General features: G+C 34.8%; 1 protein-coding gene across 1 annotated transcript; it reads right to left on the bottom strand.

The window, feature by feature from the left end:
* Nucleotides 1-2,525: 2,525 nt before the first annotated feature.
* On the bottom strand, nucleotides 2,526-17,680 carry LOC128989021 (trichohyalin-like). The gene is made up of 8 exons (XM_054410875.1): nucleotides 17,346-17,680; nucleotides 16,406-16,556; nucleotides 14,797-14,976; nucleotides 13,235-13,416; nucleotides 10,787-10,868; nucleotides 8,459-8,589; nucleotides 3,477-3,632; nucleotides 2,526-2,853 (listed from the first exon to the last, which is right to left on the bottom strand). The coding sequence occupies exons 1-8, from the start codon at nucleotides 17,678-17,680 to the stop codon at nucleotides 2,730-2,732; spliced, it is 1,341 nt and encodes a 446-aa protein (XP_054266850.1). The 3' UTR covers nucleotides 2,526-2,729.

The raw sequence follows: 17,680 nt of genomic DNA, 5'->3' as shown, positions 1-17,680 counted from the left end.
AACCACTCAATTATTCTTCCAGTACTACTATATGGATCGGAAATATGGGCGCTAACAAAAGAATGGGGAAAGAAACTTATTATTTTTGAAAACAACATTCTGAGAAAATATATGGACCGATTCAAGATGAAGAAGGCTGGAGAATTAAGAAGAAAAGAGAATTGAGAGATGTGTATCACCATCCAGATAGTAGCAAGGATAAAAAGCAGGAGATTGAGATGGGCTGGACATGTGTGGAGGAGAGAGAACTTATCATTAGTAAAAGCTGTGGACCAGAACAAACCAGAAGGCAGAAGACCACTCGATAAGCCGAGTCTGCGATGGAGGAGTCAGGTGCTGAAGGATGTGGCTGTGTTGGGCACTACTGAGGCAGCGGAGAATAGAGAAGAGTGTAGAAGCATCGTTGGCGAGGCCAAAAACCTTCTGAGGTGTCAGTGGCCAAGGAGGTAAGGTAATAGTTATTATAGTTTTGTTTCAGTCAATAACTTTGAAAATTAAATTTAGGCACTTTAGTAACAGGCTGCATAACAATAAAAGTGGTGCAGGATGAAGAAAAATACTTTTAAAAACTAGATACAAAGATGTTAAGATGGAAACATTGTTGTAAAATCATATTTTAGAAATGTGTTTTATTATATAACATTTAAATAAATATATAAATGTATCAAGACTACAAACATAAATGTTAACCTTCCATCGGGCGCATCACGGAGTTTTTGTTTTAACCATATTGACTGAGGATGCGACACTCCCTGGTGTGGATTAAGGTCCGCACTAGTGAGTACAACGACTATCCGCTGTACTATCCTGATAATTAGACCAATTCGTTAATACCAAAGCAAAAATGTGGTTCGGATTCCACTATAAACTGTAGGTCCCATAGTTGCCATTAGCTGAATGCTATTAATTAACAGCTGTGTCTAAGGAATATGTCGGCCTTAGTCACTAACAAGACTACAAGATCGCACCACTCATCCTACACTCATCTACATTCATACTTGGCTTAAAATACTTACTTTCGTATGGTCGCCATTTCAATTAAAAGTATTAAAGTGCGACACACTTTTCTACACTGGACAAAATATTACAAGTAAGTGCAGTCGCAAAGTTTGCCGGGGATAGCTCAGCCTACTATGGCTGGGTGAAATTCCAGGGTCTGCGATAAGGTCAGGGAAACCATTAGGCCAAAAGCCGGGTCTAACCGGTATAGGACTGGCTCATACACAGGCACTGTGAACTAGTCAAAGACAAGTCACCAACACAAACGTGCAATAATCACTACTAGGCCTAAGCCGATTCTCCACTCTCCTAGGGGGTCGTTGCTGACTACGCAACTCGGGCTTCGTGCTAACTATCCAATAGTTAAGCCCAGAGTGCCTAAAACAAAGTGAGTTACACGACGACTTGCTAATAAAAACCACAACGCGAGTTATCACCAGGCGGGGTCTACTCGGTCACTATAACCCTACACACACAGCTCTAATGCCCAAGCTAATAATCAAACAGTTCACTCAATAATATACCAGATAATAATACAAGTACACTATAGGCAGAGTGACTAAACCTCTAGTAGCTGGTCTCAATAAATACCAAGCCAAACAAGCAAAACTGATTGCCAATTGCACTACTATTGAGCTACTTAGTAGAAAATAAATAAATATTAAATACGTTCCAAACACTAGATAAATATATTATCTGATAGCCGGTACTTCGCTATCCAAGCTACCAAGATAACGTGTTGGATTACTAAACAAGCTGTTCAGGTTAAATAAAAAACAATTTTTTTCAACATTTGTTTTATTTATTTACAACGTAAGAAATGTGTGAGATTGAAATAAATAAATTTGTTGGATTGTCAAGTTAAAATTTCTATCATAATAAATTTAAATTCCACTAAAACCTTAATAATAAAAGACAAAATTAGTTATAAAGAAAACGTTAGTTTCCTTTAGCACTAATAAGGTTTATATTAGGTACCTGGCTTCTGTCTCCGATCCTCGGAAGTTTTAAGAAACTACAGCTGTTTCATGCCTTACATTGGCACATCCTCAGGTTTGGTGAACGCCAGCTTTTCTATAAGTCGCGACTCATGAAGACGCGACCTATCCATCACCGGCGCCGCATCACGTTTCGCAGTCGTTTCTTAATTATTAGTGTTTAAATGTTTCGTGTGTAAATGTCTACATGTTTTTCGTAAAACCATGACGAACTCATCTCCGAGGGATATTTTATAGAAAAGCTGGCGTTCACCAAACCTGAGGATGTGCCAATGTAAGGCATGAAACAGCTGTAGTTTCTTAAAACTACCGAGGATCGGAGACAGAAGCCAGGTAATATAAACCTTATTAGTGCTAATTTTAACGATCCAGTGTCCAACCATCATGAAGTTTCCTTTATATTGCTTTACAATCAAAATAAACATACCGAGACATGGCTCGGTCCCCCAGGACTCAAAGATAATAACCCCAACCTCCCCTCTCGGGTATCTTTTAAAACAAATCTTTAAGTATTAGTGCAATTATGGAAAACTTATTTTTGGTTATTTTTGTATATACAGTATCAAGCCTAAAATAATATCTGCGACTAGACCTTTTTTAGTGTTCAAAGTTGGTAACACTGGAGGTTACACCAATTGAAAAGTTTAAACTGGTATTTCATTTCAATCTTCTCTGAAGAAGTGCTGTATATACTCTGGTCTGAACTCTATCCCTAATGATGACTGTTGTTGTCTAGCCAAGGTGTATGTGAGAAGACAGCAGTGAGGGACTCACAGATATCGGACGGTTGGACATGCGAGTCTCTAGAGCTGCACGAGCTACCTTCCTGTCAAATGTCTCCGGGGACAGTGTTTGTCTGTAAAAAATTCAATATGGATCAAACTGATGTTCTTCATATCTGTTGACATTTACCGTAGTAAAGTACTGAGTGCATATTCTAGCTTCATTCGATGTTTTGATTGTGTAATGACCAAATAAACTTGAGCACAAAAACACTGACCAACAAAATTGAATGCTAATAAGAATAATAATTTCTTAAGGATCTAACGATAAACAAAACACAACCACACAGTAAATATACCCTGAACACTTTACTATCAAATAATGTGTATTGTAAAAATATACACTCAAAGTGTCTAAATTTAAAGTGTGCTGTTTTATTATGTATCAGAGTGTGCAGTCACCTAAAAACTTACCTAAAGGGATGGTATAGGAGTTCTACAGTATTTCGAGCTTTACGTAAAGTGTTCTCTTTAGTTTATCAACAATCTGAGCCTTACCTGAGGTGTTCTCTGGGTTCTGCAGTCATCTGAGCCTTACCTGAGGTGTTCTCTGGATTCTGCAGTCATCTGAGCCTTACCTGAGGTGTTCTCTGGGTTCTGCAGTCATCTGAGCCTTACCTGAGGTGTTCTCTGGATTCTGCAGTCATCGAGCCTTACCTGAGGTGTTCTCTGGGTTATGCAGTCATCTGAGCCTTACCTGAGGTGTTCTCTGAGATCTGCAGTCATCTGAGCCTGCGCTCTGCCTTCTAGTAACTCTCTTTCTCTTTGTCTCTGAAGAGATCTAATCTTTTCCTCTTTGGCAGTTATTTCTTGTCGTACACTCTGCTGTCTCTTCTGTTCTGCTTCTCTCACTCTAAAAAACAAAAATACTGAGTAATGTACATTGTAAACAAAAATGTATGAACTTTAAAAGAATACTTTAACTAATTTACAAATACACTAATGTGGTAATACTACTACAAGCACACATGCTAATCAACGACTTAATATAGAATCTGTGAGCAAGTGTGTGCTAGTAGTACACAACAGCCCGCTAACTTCCACACTTTCAAGCCAAAACATGGTTTAGAATTATTAAGCTGTTTCAGATTGTACCACATCTGTCTGATTTATATTAAAAGAGGTTGTTTTTCCTTTTCTGAGTCAGTTCGGCTCTTCTACACGACCGATTTTCATAATTTTGATCTTAAATTAAAAGTATACACGCATGAATTTGCCATCAAGCATCAGCATTAATTTATCTGGTCTATATATATATATTTCTAGTCTTTCTGATTTATTTATCATTTAGTCAAAAGAGTTACTGCTAATCCCTATGACCTCAAAACATTTCAAACAATTTATAAAATGTTTGTTTAGCTTTTAAAACATATACATTTCAAGTACAAGTCCCATTTCAAAAGTTGTTGTAAATTATGTTATTTTCCCATAAAATAAGAGAAAATCGTATTTTATAAATACCCCCGCCGCAGCAAACCTGCCGACTAAGCGAATTTCCATTTGTCTTAATTGATTTTCAATTAAATATATTTTAATAACATTAGGTTTAACGAGTACCTAGGTTTGCTGTTACAAGGAAACTAATAAAGTGTGTTTTTTTGTAAAATATTGATAGCTTAGTACAAAATAAATAAATTTGATCAAAATACAAAATATACCCTATCCATAAACAAGCAAACTACAACATTTTACAATATTCCCCATAAGAATAACATGGGAATTTTAAATTTACAATTTTTTAATTTTCTCCGTTACTATTAACCGAACAAAAATACTTTTATATACTAAATTAATTGTTTTTTTAAGCTCTTTAAAAAGGTCTAAAGAGAAATTGGTAAATTTTGTGTTTTGAGGGTCAAAAGTGAGAAAAACCAATTTTTACCTCATAAAACCCCCCGTAAAGCCCCGTTCCCATGGTCCGATCATGCTGGTTCGCGAACTCATTCAAGTTTATCCCGCTTTACACCTTTAAACCAAATTTCATCAAAATCGGACAAAAATTACTCAAGTTATCGCGTTCACGGACGTATATATATATATATATATATATTTATGTCTATATATATATATACATATATAAAAATTTGAACGAATGGTGTTTTTGGCCTCTGGGGACATCAAAATGAAAAAGTAAATCGGTCCCGGGTCTAGGTCTTACCGTGCCTCCTACGGTAATAGCTACTTCCCTATAGGGAAATTCGCTAAAAAGGACGGTTTTGGTTCAAATTAGTATGTGATAATCGTTATAATTCTTAACAACATAGTGCAACCCCCAATTGCTGTAAAAATTGTGGTTCAAAAGTTATTTTACCTTATGTTATTTTCCCGTAAAAAACCATAAAAAAACGGCAAAAAGGATTAAAAAATGATTTTGATTTAAATTTGTCTGTTATGGTCCTTATAATTCTAAACAAAATATTGCAACCCCCATTCCTCTAAAAATTGGACCGTAAAAGCTAATAAAATGAAACTTTTGTGATTTTACCCGTTAAATATCATAGTTAGTTACTCTCATCGCTTCCTCATGATAAAGGTTGTTGACAAGATAATGGGAGAAAGTATGTGTCAGATTGCTGATACCGTTTATTTTCTTTTTATCTATTTTTTTCAGCAATTATTTTATGGTTTTCTTTTCTTTTTCAAAGTTTCTTTCATTCTATGTTTAGTAGTCTAAATACCATTAAGTTGAACGTGGATATCTTGTGTTCCCATCAACGATCACATAAGACCAATAGATGGAGCACGTTGGCCGCGACGTGAAGCCAGTATTTTTCACTAATCTTCACCAAGATGGCGGCTGCTGGCTGTGATGAGCTCTTAGTAGCATGAGCAACTAATTAAATGTTAGTTGATATCAATGCGCCTTTGTATTATAACTATTTCTTACCAACACAATGACCTTCATATATGCTTTTAATTTTTTTTCTAGCGTTTACCGTTTCTTAGAAAAAGTTAGCCATAAGTAACAACAAAAACTTTTTGGGCAAAAAAAAAATTCTGAAAAGCTACAAATTAATTTATAATATAATATGTATCTATATTATCATTATATATCTATATTATATCTATATTATATCATATTATATTATATCTATATTATCATTATATATCTATATTATATCTATATTATATCATATTATATTATATCTATATTATATAATATCTATATTATATTATATCTATATTATCGTATTAAAAGTTTGAAAAGTACTGGCGTTTGGTTTACAATGTACGAATTTTCAAAGTCACAAGATAGTTTGTGAAACTCTTTATACAGGGTGATTACTGGGAAACGCATGTTTTTGACTTTCAAAGTACATAAGGAATATCGTTCGGTTACGGCCGGAAGTTGTTTAGCTGTGGAGGGGGAAGTGTGCAGTTTCAATTTTTGCCAAGATGTGGGACCTTGAACATCGTACGTTTGTCATGCGTCGATATTACGCAAATGGTGAATTTTAACATTGCACGGCATGGTGCTATCCCTGATCGTAACACGATATTGCGTTGGATACATAATGTTAACTCAATTGGATCTCTGCTTAAGAAGAAACCTCCTAGACTGGCAAGGACAGTTAGTACCCCTGAGACAGTTGAAAGAGTGCGCCTTGCAACAGTTCAGAGTCCTAGCCGCGACGGCAGAGCAGTGACAGTGAATCCACAACAGTACCTAGAAATGTTGGAAGAATATTTCTTGCCGGAACTGTGCCATCAACGTGTTGAGATACGTAATGACGTATGGTTCCAACAAGATGGGGCAACAGTCCATAGGGCTCGCATTAGAATGGAATTCCTTCGCCGAACATTCCCTAAAAGAGTTATCTCACGTTTTGGTGGTGTCACTTGGCCGAGCGCTCACCAGGTCTTAAAATTCCAGATTTCTTTCTATGGGGATTTTCGAAATGTAGAGTTTACATAAACAAACCAAAAACAATACAGGAACTTAAAGAAGCTATTTGCCAGGAAATCAACACCATTCCTAGAGATATGATAGCAAAATCCGTAGCAAATTTTTAGGAACACCTTCAACACTGAATCCAAGCAGAATGCGACCTGTAAAATTAACAATGTTCTCTAACCATCACCTTAGAGATGTAATTTTTAAATGCTAAATTGCAAGTAATTTTATTCTGAAATTGCATATTGTGTACACTGTTTTTCCACTCATAAATACATTTTTTGCTCTGAATAACCTGAGTACTCGTTATTTAAAAAACATGCGTTTCTCGGTAATCACCCTATACAACTCTCCTTTATATTCTGACTGTCATATTAATTTTTGTGAAAGAGCTAAAAAATATTAATTTTTAGATGAATACAAAGAATAAAACGAAAAACATTTATATGTACTCCGTGTTTTTCTAATTAGTTTAGTAACTTTTCTGTATAGCTCCAAACTTGAGTATCTAAACTGTATTACAAGTGAGGTTGTAGGCGGAATCTGCCCGCATGACGCAACGTGGCCCGGCGGGTAGCCCCTATAGTACAAATTAAATTACAATCAAACCACACCAGCTAAAAATTTTAAAAAATATGATCGAAAAAATTCAACTCTTTAGCTACAAAATACGTCGTTTTTTAACGTACCTGACAAAAAAAAATAAAAAAGTAGCAGCCGACGAACATTTTCACGTCATATTTTAAAACTCATTTAAAAGTACCGACTTCATTTGAAGATTTAAAATAAAAAATATTAACTCTAAAGCTTTTAATTAGAACCAATAGTGTCATAGACTTATTGACATTTCTCATACAAAGTTTCAACGATTTTCCTTTAGTCTAAGTAGGATAAATGTCAAATTATTTTGAAGCGGAACATTGAGTTTTGGTGCTGTTTTCATCGGCATCTAGCGCTTCTATCCTACAGTAAGATGGCGGACCTGGCTTCAGCTGCTTGAATGTTAGTTAGATAGGCGTGCTCCATCTATTGGTCTTATGACGTGATCGTTGGTTCCCATGGATGGTTTGACGCAAATGGAATGATTAGGTCAGTTTGGGTAGGTTTCCTATATATACTGAAATTATGTTCATTGTTTTCTTTAGTAATTGTTATATCCAAGAAATTTCTTTTCTTTTCTTATGTCTTAATCGTAAATTTAATTGTTGGGGAGATTGAATTTATTTGAATGTCCCCAGTGTTCTTAGGGATTTATTCCCGATACGGTTACCCTGGGCCACTTTACTTTTACATTTTGATGTCTCTAGAGTGCAATATCATTTAGACTACAAATTCATTCTACATATTCTACATTCATAAATACATTCTATTCGTTCAATATTTTTAATATGCGAGTCCAAGAACACAAAACAAAGATAACCAATTGAGCAATATGTGGTTTGATTTTGAATAAATTTGACATGTTTTTGTAGAACTAAAAAATCTTAAATGATTTTGGAAACCTAACGAGCATTGATCAGACTTGAGAACGAGGTTTTATCGGGTTAAAATTGATTTTCTCATTTAAGCCTCGGAATACAAATTTCGCAACTCTTTTCAAACAATTTTGTTTAGCTCGAAAACTAATAATTAAGTATTTTTAAGCGTTTTTGTACACTTAATGGTTAAAAAGAAATCATAATCATACAGTACCATCATACTAATATTATAAATGTGAATGTTTGTTTGTTTGAAGTTCTAGTCGGATTGGGTTGAAATTTATTAACATGGGTACGTCCACTTACTTTTTTAACCGTTGTTGGTGAAGTATTTGTCTCTCTTTGTTTTCCACTTCGACCTTCATTTTGCGATCTTCCTTCTGTGATTGGACCACTGCCTCCGCTCTCTGATGGTCTGCCCACTGTAGCAACATCACCTACAACACAAATATGTAGCTGAACATTTCCCAAATCACCTTTACTAAATCCTTGATTGTAGCTTAGTAGTCCGTATAGTTGCGACAGTTGTATACAGTTAAAGGTCATATCAACGAGGATGGCGTGCAGGGACGTGTGGGAGGGACTTTTCCCTTACTCTACGTATGATTGAGGTTTCTAAGAAAGTTTTGAGATGGATATAAAAAATATATCAAGCAATGGTGGTTAGGGAAGGATTTTCTATAGCACATCCTGACACTTTATAATTTGACCTTGAACTTATCCTACAGCTTAAGCTACTACTTTTGCACTAAATGTAATATGGAAAATATCACTTTGCACTTCTCCAAAACACAACGAACAGGTGTTTGTGTTGACACAAATTGGCAACACTGGGATTATAAAAATACTAGAGGTTATAAAAATACCTGTTGCTCAATTTTGAGCAATTGTGAAGTATTACAGGCGTTATTTTTAAACGAATAACAGTCATAATTATCGATTACTTTAAAAGAGTCGACTCAAAGATTATAGAAATACTCACGATGTACATAACAGTTCGATATAATCAACATTTATTGAAAATATCTTATCATTTTTCAAAAGCTGATCTTGTTTTTTAGTGTTTTCTATGAATGTTTCCCACTCATAGCCAACTACACACACTTACACACTACATTAGGACTACACACACTAGGACACTTCATTAGGTTGTCCATAATAACGATTATAAATATATAAAAAAAACATTTCTATTTCTTCTACTTGGTGGTGTTCTATGACTTTCCTATGTTTCCATAGTTTGCAAAATTGGCTCTTTCAATGATTGATCATGAAATGCAGCACAGTTTTGATTCAGTTTCCTTTTAGCGAATTTCCCTATAGGGAAGTAGCTATTACCGTAGGTGACACGGTAAGACCTAGGCCCGGGACCGATTTACTTTTTTCATTTTGATGTCCCCAGAGGCCAAAAACACCATTTGTTCAAATGTTTGTGTGTATAAATATAGCCTATATATATATAGATTTATATATATATACGTCCGTGAACGCGATAACTTGAGTAATTTTTGTCTGATTTTGATGAAATGTGGTTGAAAGGTGTAAGGCGGGATAAACTTGAATGAGTTCGTGAACCAGCATGATCGGACCATGAGAACGGGGTTTTATGGGATAAAAAAATGGTTTTTCTCATTTTTGACACTCAAAACACAAAATATCCCAATTTATCTCTAGACCTTTTTAAAGAGCTTAAAAAACAAATAATTTAGTATATCAAAGTGTTTTTGTACAATTATTGGTTAGGGAGAAAATTCAAAAAATTGTTATTTTAAAATTCCCATGTTATTCTTATAGAGAATATTATAAAATGTTGTAGTTTGCTTGTTTATGGATATATTTTGATAAAACTTGGCAAATTTATTTATTTTATACTAAGCTATTAATATTTTACTAAAAAACACACTTTAACAGTTTCCTTGTAGCAGCAAACCTAGGGACTCACCTAATGTTATTTAAAAAGATTTAATTGCAAATCAATTCCGACAAATGGAAATTCGCTTAGTCGGCAGGTTTGTTGTGGCGGGGGTATTTATTTTTTATATCAAATTGTCCAGGCTTTCTCACTTTTTTTCCATTATAATATTCACGCCAACCCAAATTCGAATAGTAAATATTTCATTTCCACCAAGTCAGTAAATGTTTGTAGCAAACGTTTACTTAAATTGCAACTAAAATATTAACAGCAATTAAATTATCCAGCTGATCGTACAGTAATGTAAACAGATGATATGTTCTTCATAAGGATAACATGGGAACTTTAAAAGCCACTGGGACAGAGCCCAAGGGACTTTTTCAAAAATGGAAGGTCAGTTTGCAAATCTACACACCTAGACGAACATTTTGGTATATAAAATGTGAGGTTAAATCTTAAAACAAAAAAACCTTGTTGTTCGCAAAGTTTCATGTAGCGTATTAATAATATAGATAGATAGATGGTTGGTATATACTTTCAGATGAACTGACACTGTGTTACAGTATTGTCTACGTCTTAAATACAGCCCAAGTTTGCTTGTTCTTATAGGCCTAACCTATAAATTGTTAGGTGATTGCAAGAATTATCTGTGTTTTGGACAAATAATTATGATAATTGTGAAGACAAAAACAGCAGTTTATGCAGCATCATCTATGCCCTACCTGATCTTGCCAAGCCTCTAGTCCCCTCTCCAATTCCCGGTGCATCTCTCTCACAATGGCTGCCCTTTCCTCTTGTTCTGCCCTGTGTATAACAGTTTCTTTTATTTATTTTCCCTTTTAAACACTATAAGCCCATTGTAAGCAGGTTCAATAACCCATAGCTTCAAAGTTACATGTACAAAAGTTTGAAAAGATGAGGAAGAGAAGAAGCAAAGTGAGCTCAACATTAGGCGAGTTTATTTATGAGTTATCTTATGCCTGTAATACTTTGCAATTGCTCGAATTCGAGCAACAAATACACTAGTATAGATAGACTCGCCTTGTGCTCGCTGGGGGCTCCGCCCCCAGGCCCCCTTTTAATAGTAGCCGTGATGAGAAATTGTCACGGGGGACAGGATGTTGTCCGGAAACATTTTTTGTCAGTAAACATTTTTGCGTAAAAGACGTAGTAGTAATAACTTGGCAGTAGCGAAGTATTCCATAGGGGGGTTGTTTAGTGCAAACCAAACCAGTCTTGACATGTTAGAGTCTCGATGTAGGGCCGGTGCTATGATAAATTAAATTTGCTAAGTCACAACCTCTAAAACTTACTTCACATCAATAAGCATCGATATAAAGTATTTTTGAGGTAAAATAATATTTTAAAATAATCTTAGGCCCCCTTCGGGGGCGGGGGGTTGGTAAAAATTATCGGCATGAAGAATGGACCCCTTGCGCAGTAAAAATCACCAAAAATAGGTAAAATAAGGTAAAATTTCAGGTTTAAAAACGAATTTGGGGTGGAGATGGGAAAAAAATTAAACTAAACGCATGGCTCAATCAAATCCTGGTTAAAGTTCGTTCGCTACGCTCACTCACCTTCAGGTTGGAGCTCGTTCGCTGCGCTCACTTGCCTTCAGATTAGCTCGTTCGCTACGCTCACTCACCTTTTGGTTGGAGCTCGTTCGCTACGCTCACTCAACTTTAAGTTGGAGCTCGTTCGCTGCGCTCACTTGCCTTCAGGTTAGCTCGTTCGCTACGCTCACTCACTTTTAGGTTGGAGCTCGTTCGCTGCGCTCACTCACCTTTAGGTTGGAGCTCGTTCGCTGCGCTCACTTGCCTTCAGGTGTCCCACAGGCCATCAAAATTCCAATGTATTTCTTACGAAGAAAATATTTTGTTTACTTAAGGCGACTAATTTGTATTAATTACAGCTGTTCATAGTAAACACATGATACACACAACAGTGTTTGTTTTCAGAGTGAGTTCGTATTCAGTTTCAATCATTAGAGTGATTGATTTCATTACCTTTGAGTTGACTCTTTTAACTCATATCGGCAATTATGACTGTCATTCTATTTTAAATAACGCCTGTAATACTTTGCAATTGCTCGAATTCGAGCAACAGGTGCGCTAGTCTTTTTTCATGAGCGAACTACATGAGTTGGCATGTATTATGATTTTTTTTTTTCGACACCAACCTATAGCGAAACTGTTATTTACAAGATTTCATTGTGTTACAATGTGACGTTCTGTACAGGATTAGGCTATGCATATATTAAATCACACAATCATCCACAACATATCCATAAACATCCAGAGCGTAGATATCGACGTTGGACATCTGTTGGATATCTAATGGAGCTTTATGACCAAAAATTGAACCATATTCGAACATCGATAGGATATCCAAACATATCCTGACGTGGATATCCACGTAAAGATATCCCATAGATGTCTTTCCAATATCCCCCGTATCGCTGGGTATTTATGGAGATACATATAGTCTGGGCATAATCTATTTTAAATTTATTTAAAATTAATTTATCACTAAGAGGGTTCCACCTGCCAGTTGTTTACCACGGAAACATGGTCCTACAAAAAGAACCTCCTGGCATTATTAGTGTTTATCAAGTTGAAATGAACTATAAAATATTGACAAAGATCTAAACTATGCACTGACTGAACTGAAACTTTGTAATTGTTTCTTCAAGTATTTACAAAATCATTTTGAAATTCCATAAATTAGTCTTTTTTACATGCGATTTTAACTTCTAATTAATAGTTTTTTGCTCCACCCACTGCAAGCTCTGGTGTGTTAAGAGCACAACAAGCACACAATAATTGGAAACAAATTAGTTTTAGAATGTTGAGAGCTTGTACCGTAGAGGCGTGTTCAGGAACATTAGCATGTTTAGCCGCCATCTTAAATTGACCGGTTAGAACCCTCTTAAGTAAACAAAGCGCTTGTTGAAATACAAAATTATTATATCTTATCCTTTTGTACCTTAAAATTTAGTATTATATAACATTAATTTGCCAATATCACCAATATTGTACACAATCAACTTTTGAAAAAAATTCAAACAAAAAAATATTTATTATAGTGTCAATGACAAAATACACATCACAAAGAAAACAAAAATTGAAATAAACAAAATACTAAGCAGTTCCAGTCACATGACTAACCTCATTTGTTTTAGGCTTCTCTCTCTCCTCTGTCGGATCTCGATGTGTCTCTCTCTTGCTCTAGACTCTCTCTCCCGACATTGCCGTTGTTTCTGATGTTGTGTCAATGACTGTTCGGCCAGCAAGTCCAACATGTTCTCTTGATGTCTCACATCCTCACTTCTGTTGGCACTCGCTACTCTCTGTGAAAAATTGAGCTTGTGTCCGTATGTTGTTCTTGATAAACTACCCAATCATATCCAATCGCCAAGAAACTTTTAATTGTTCTGTCGGGGAAGGTTTTAACTGCCATTTACAATTTTACCATTGACTATAGCTGTGCCAGTTGTCAGAAATTAAAAGTGAGAAGAAGAACATATGTTAATTGTAAAATTGTGGGTATTTACTCAGGGGAGGTATAGAAGAGGCTACGATGACAGCTGTGGGCTTCTTATTAGCTGAGGGAACGGCATTACCGTAACAAAACGGTTAATAGCCATCGGCCTCGGTGGTCAAATGGTTAGCGTGCTGGGCTGATATACTGTAGGTCCCGGGTTCGAATCCCGCTGGTAGCGTTAACTTTTTGTCCAAGATTTTTTTATTATCAGCAAGTTTGGTTCGGTTATTACAGTTTAATTTTATTATTAAGTCATTATAAAATTTTAATTGAGCAATTTCTAGTTTTATTTAATAAGCAGAATTATTTTTCCGATTACTAAACTTTTGTTATATTATTTCTTTATCAGCAAGTTTGGTTAGTTCGGTTAGGTTATGATAGTTTGATTTTATAATTAAAAAATAATAAAATTGAATTTGAGGCATTTATAATTTTATTTTATGAACAGAACTATTTTTGACATTAGTAAACCTTCATTGCCAAAGTGCTCCCTACTACAGTGCTGTTCACGGAGGAATTTTGAACTAAATGCCTCATTCGTACCTCCCCTAAGTCAGACCCAAAATTGTGACAGAGAGGTTATGCAGAAAATCAGGTAGTTAATGGTTATTTGGTGCTATTAAAAAAAAGACTGAAATTTGTAAACGTACTGGCGACAATGGGTGATACCATGCAGACTACATTATCATTGACAAAGACCAACATGGACAACCTATTGCAGCTATAAGTGGGAAACATTTGTGCAATACACTAAAAGCCAGATCAGCTTTTGAAAAATGATAAAATATTTACAAGAAATGTTGATTATAACGGTTAAGTACATTGTGAGTATTATCATTAGTTACGTAATCTTTGAGTTGACTCTTTTAAACTCATTGGAATTCATAACTTATATTTTTTCTTAAATAAGTTATTTGTTTTTAAATAACTCCTTTACTTCTTTGTGATTGCAGGAGCGATTTCGAGCAACATGTACACTAGTTTACTTTAAATTTGCTTACTTTTCTTAATACAGTAGTGACTCTTCAAAAGTTGTCATTTTATTTTTAAAAAACTGCTGATTTGATATTAAGGGTAAATTTTCTTCTCTCCAACCTTTATACATGCACATAGTGTTGTTTTATTTTGTTATTTAATGTTTTACTTAAACCTGTTCCCTTCTATTAGACACTGAACCAAAACTCACCCTATGAATTTGTTCCTGCCTACTCCGCCGTTGAGATTCGGCTCTGTTCAATTTTTCCTCCAATTCTTCAATATGCCTCTGGAAAAATTCTTCTACTTCATCTTCTTTTTGTCTAAAATTTACATCAATAATTGCTTTTTTCAGAGACTCGTGAACTTGTCTTTCCCTCAATTCGTTACGCTACAAATAAAAAGATACCCAACATTAAAAAAAAAAGCTTTTGGACATTTTTTTTACAATAGATGATGTACAAAAGAATATTTACTGTAGGATTCCTGAATCTGAAATATAACTTCTACAGTTATTGGTGTAACTAGTAGGTGAAGTGGCACTTCGCTGCACATTGAAGAGAAATGTTTACTCAAGTGCAGCAAAGGCAGTTTGCACTCACATTACACGTTATATTTTTTCTACAGTTACTATAAAGCATTTAAATAATTAGTCTTTCAAACACTGTACAACACGTTTTCAATTTAGGTTAAATCCAAACATTGAAGGAAATGGGAAACGCTGCACCAGCTGATTGTAGTCGTAATATCTTTAAGTGTTGCCAACCTATATTTCCAAGGCTACACAAATTACGTGCATAATAAAAGCACGCTTTTTTGTGTTGTTTGGTTGGAATACTGGTGTGCGACAAAGTAAAAAGTGTGCAGCAAAGTAAGTAAATGCAGCAATTAGCAGCTTTCTGTACTATAATCAGTGCAAGGATGCCCACTTTGTGGGGTGACTGTAGGAAAATTACTTAGAACAATCTATTCCATATGTTTCAGGTATTATAAAAATTAACAACCACCTACTTGTGGTTTTCCTATAAAATACAAAGTGGTACAGTATATGATATTATCTAACTTTTACAACTAGACTGAAAAAAAATACTTTAAAAAACTTAAGACTATGTCTTTTTGTAATCCAATTTATTAGAAACAAAGTTTAGCCTAGCTTAACAAGTTAATTACTTCTAGAACTTGCCCATGCGTAGACGGGTTACATTCCTTGTTAATTTTAAAACTTACCTTCTTTTCTTCACATTTCTTCTTTAGAAAATTCACGTGCTGATCTCGTTTTTGTATGGTTTCTTCAAGTTTCTTTTGTGAATCTCTAAGGTTTTGTTTTATATCCTCCATTCTAAATAAATTTTGCAAACTATCACTTTTTTGTTTTTGTTGAACATACTTACGCCATTTTTCTTTTTGCTCATTTTCAGCCTAAAAAAGGATTTAGTTATATGTTAAATGTTTTTAAACTAACTCTAACTTACCACCCAAATATGTTACGCGCACTAACGACAATGCTCCACAAAAATATTTCACCTGAACTATCTAGTTATGGTCATCGACATATAATTTATATGTCGATGGTTATGGTGCACCACTGAAATATTAGATATGTACTATCCAAATATGACACATACATTTCCTATAAAATGTATCCCCCAAATGCAAACACTACCTACAATGCACCACAGTTCTTCTATCCCATGTGCATGTATCCCCAAATCTACAATTTACATTTTTTAAATATTCATTAATATAAACTGCATAAGGGTGTCAATGACTTTTTAAAATTGTAAAAATTATGGAAATAAAAGATGATTGTAAAATACTACCTTGATTCTTTCATTCTGTGATTTCTCCCAAAGCAGCTGAGATTGGTAGGCTATTTTCTCACTTTCAATCTCTTGTTCTTTCTTCAATGCTAGAATTTCAAGAATCCGACGGTCACTTTCAGGGATATTCAATAAGTCAATGTTGGAAGAGCTGTGAGAAGAATTACCATTCATTATAAAGAGTTAAGTTTTTATCTTGATCACTGTGTGTGAACTAAGACACACCTGTTAGTACAGGGACAATGATACTGCCTTATCAGGTTAAGTTTGTATTATCAGTATCACTATGCATTTCACCTTATCTTTACTCCTTGCAACTATCTTTTCTACCTTATCTAATTTCTTCCTAATGTAAAGTTGACTGAAAACCAATTTAACTGTTTATGAAGGATTCTAAATTTGACAAATTTTAGGAGACAGACATGACGTACTTGCAACCAAAATATATTTTTAAAGGACCTATTACATTTTTGGTCATTTTGATTTAAGTACTTTGAACAGAAAACATTGCTTACACATAAATTATGTTATTTACTTCATCACTTATGAATATATGTATGTTTTCTAAAATCAATCATAGTCCTAATTCAGAATCCTTGTCAGCATTTCCTTGTAATCATATTGTCAATGTTACCTGTTTTCTCAGTTGTGCTGAAACACTGACCATTATTTATCTTGACAGTAAATTTCTGGGATTATTAGTGTCAAGTCACAAGACCTATTGGCAAATCCAACATAAAATTGATTTGACAATGGGTCTTATGAGCTGAAGCTAGTAATCCTCGGAATATTATACATAAGATTGAAGATGGCCAAGGTACCTATGTAAGTAACCTATCATTTTCGAACATTCTTGGTGGCAATAATGTTTGAAAAATTAATTTCTATTCTATTCTTGACCTACATTATAGATAGCATTATAAATAGTTATCCTGCTTACTCATAAGCTGGTTTTCTCCCTCGTAGCAATGGTGTTTCACATCTTCCGCACACATCGTTTATAGAGTACGAGGAGTAACACAAACTGCGATGTGATCTGTTGAGGGGTTTAGTCTGCAGTTTGGTGCGTTTCTTTGACTCACAACCGTCATACAGACTGGATGTACTTAGCTTTGTATTGGGTATTTCTGTAGAGTAGTTGTTTTCCCTAAACTTACAAGGAAAAAGATCTGAATTGCTCGGAGATTTTATCTTTTTCGTCTTTCTTGTTCTCTTTTCAGAGTGGATGTAACAGTTTTCACAATTTTCATAGTTACTTCTTTTCTTATAAACCAT

The sequence above is a fragment of the Macrosteles quadrilineatus genome, unplaced genomic scaffold (assembly GCF_028750875.1).
Source record: "Macrosteles quadrilineatus isolate MER2022 unplaced genomic scaffold, UCM_ALF_1.0 Scaffold_3__2_contigs__length_128488019, whole genome shotgun sequence".
Taxonomy (NCBI): domain Eukaryota; kingdom Metazoa; phylum Arthropoda; class Insecta; order Hemiptera; family Cicadellidae; genus Macrosteles; species Macrosteles quadrilineatus.
This window is presented reverse-complemented; position numbering and strand designations above follow the sequence as displayed.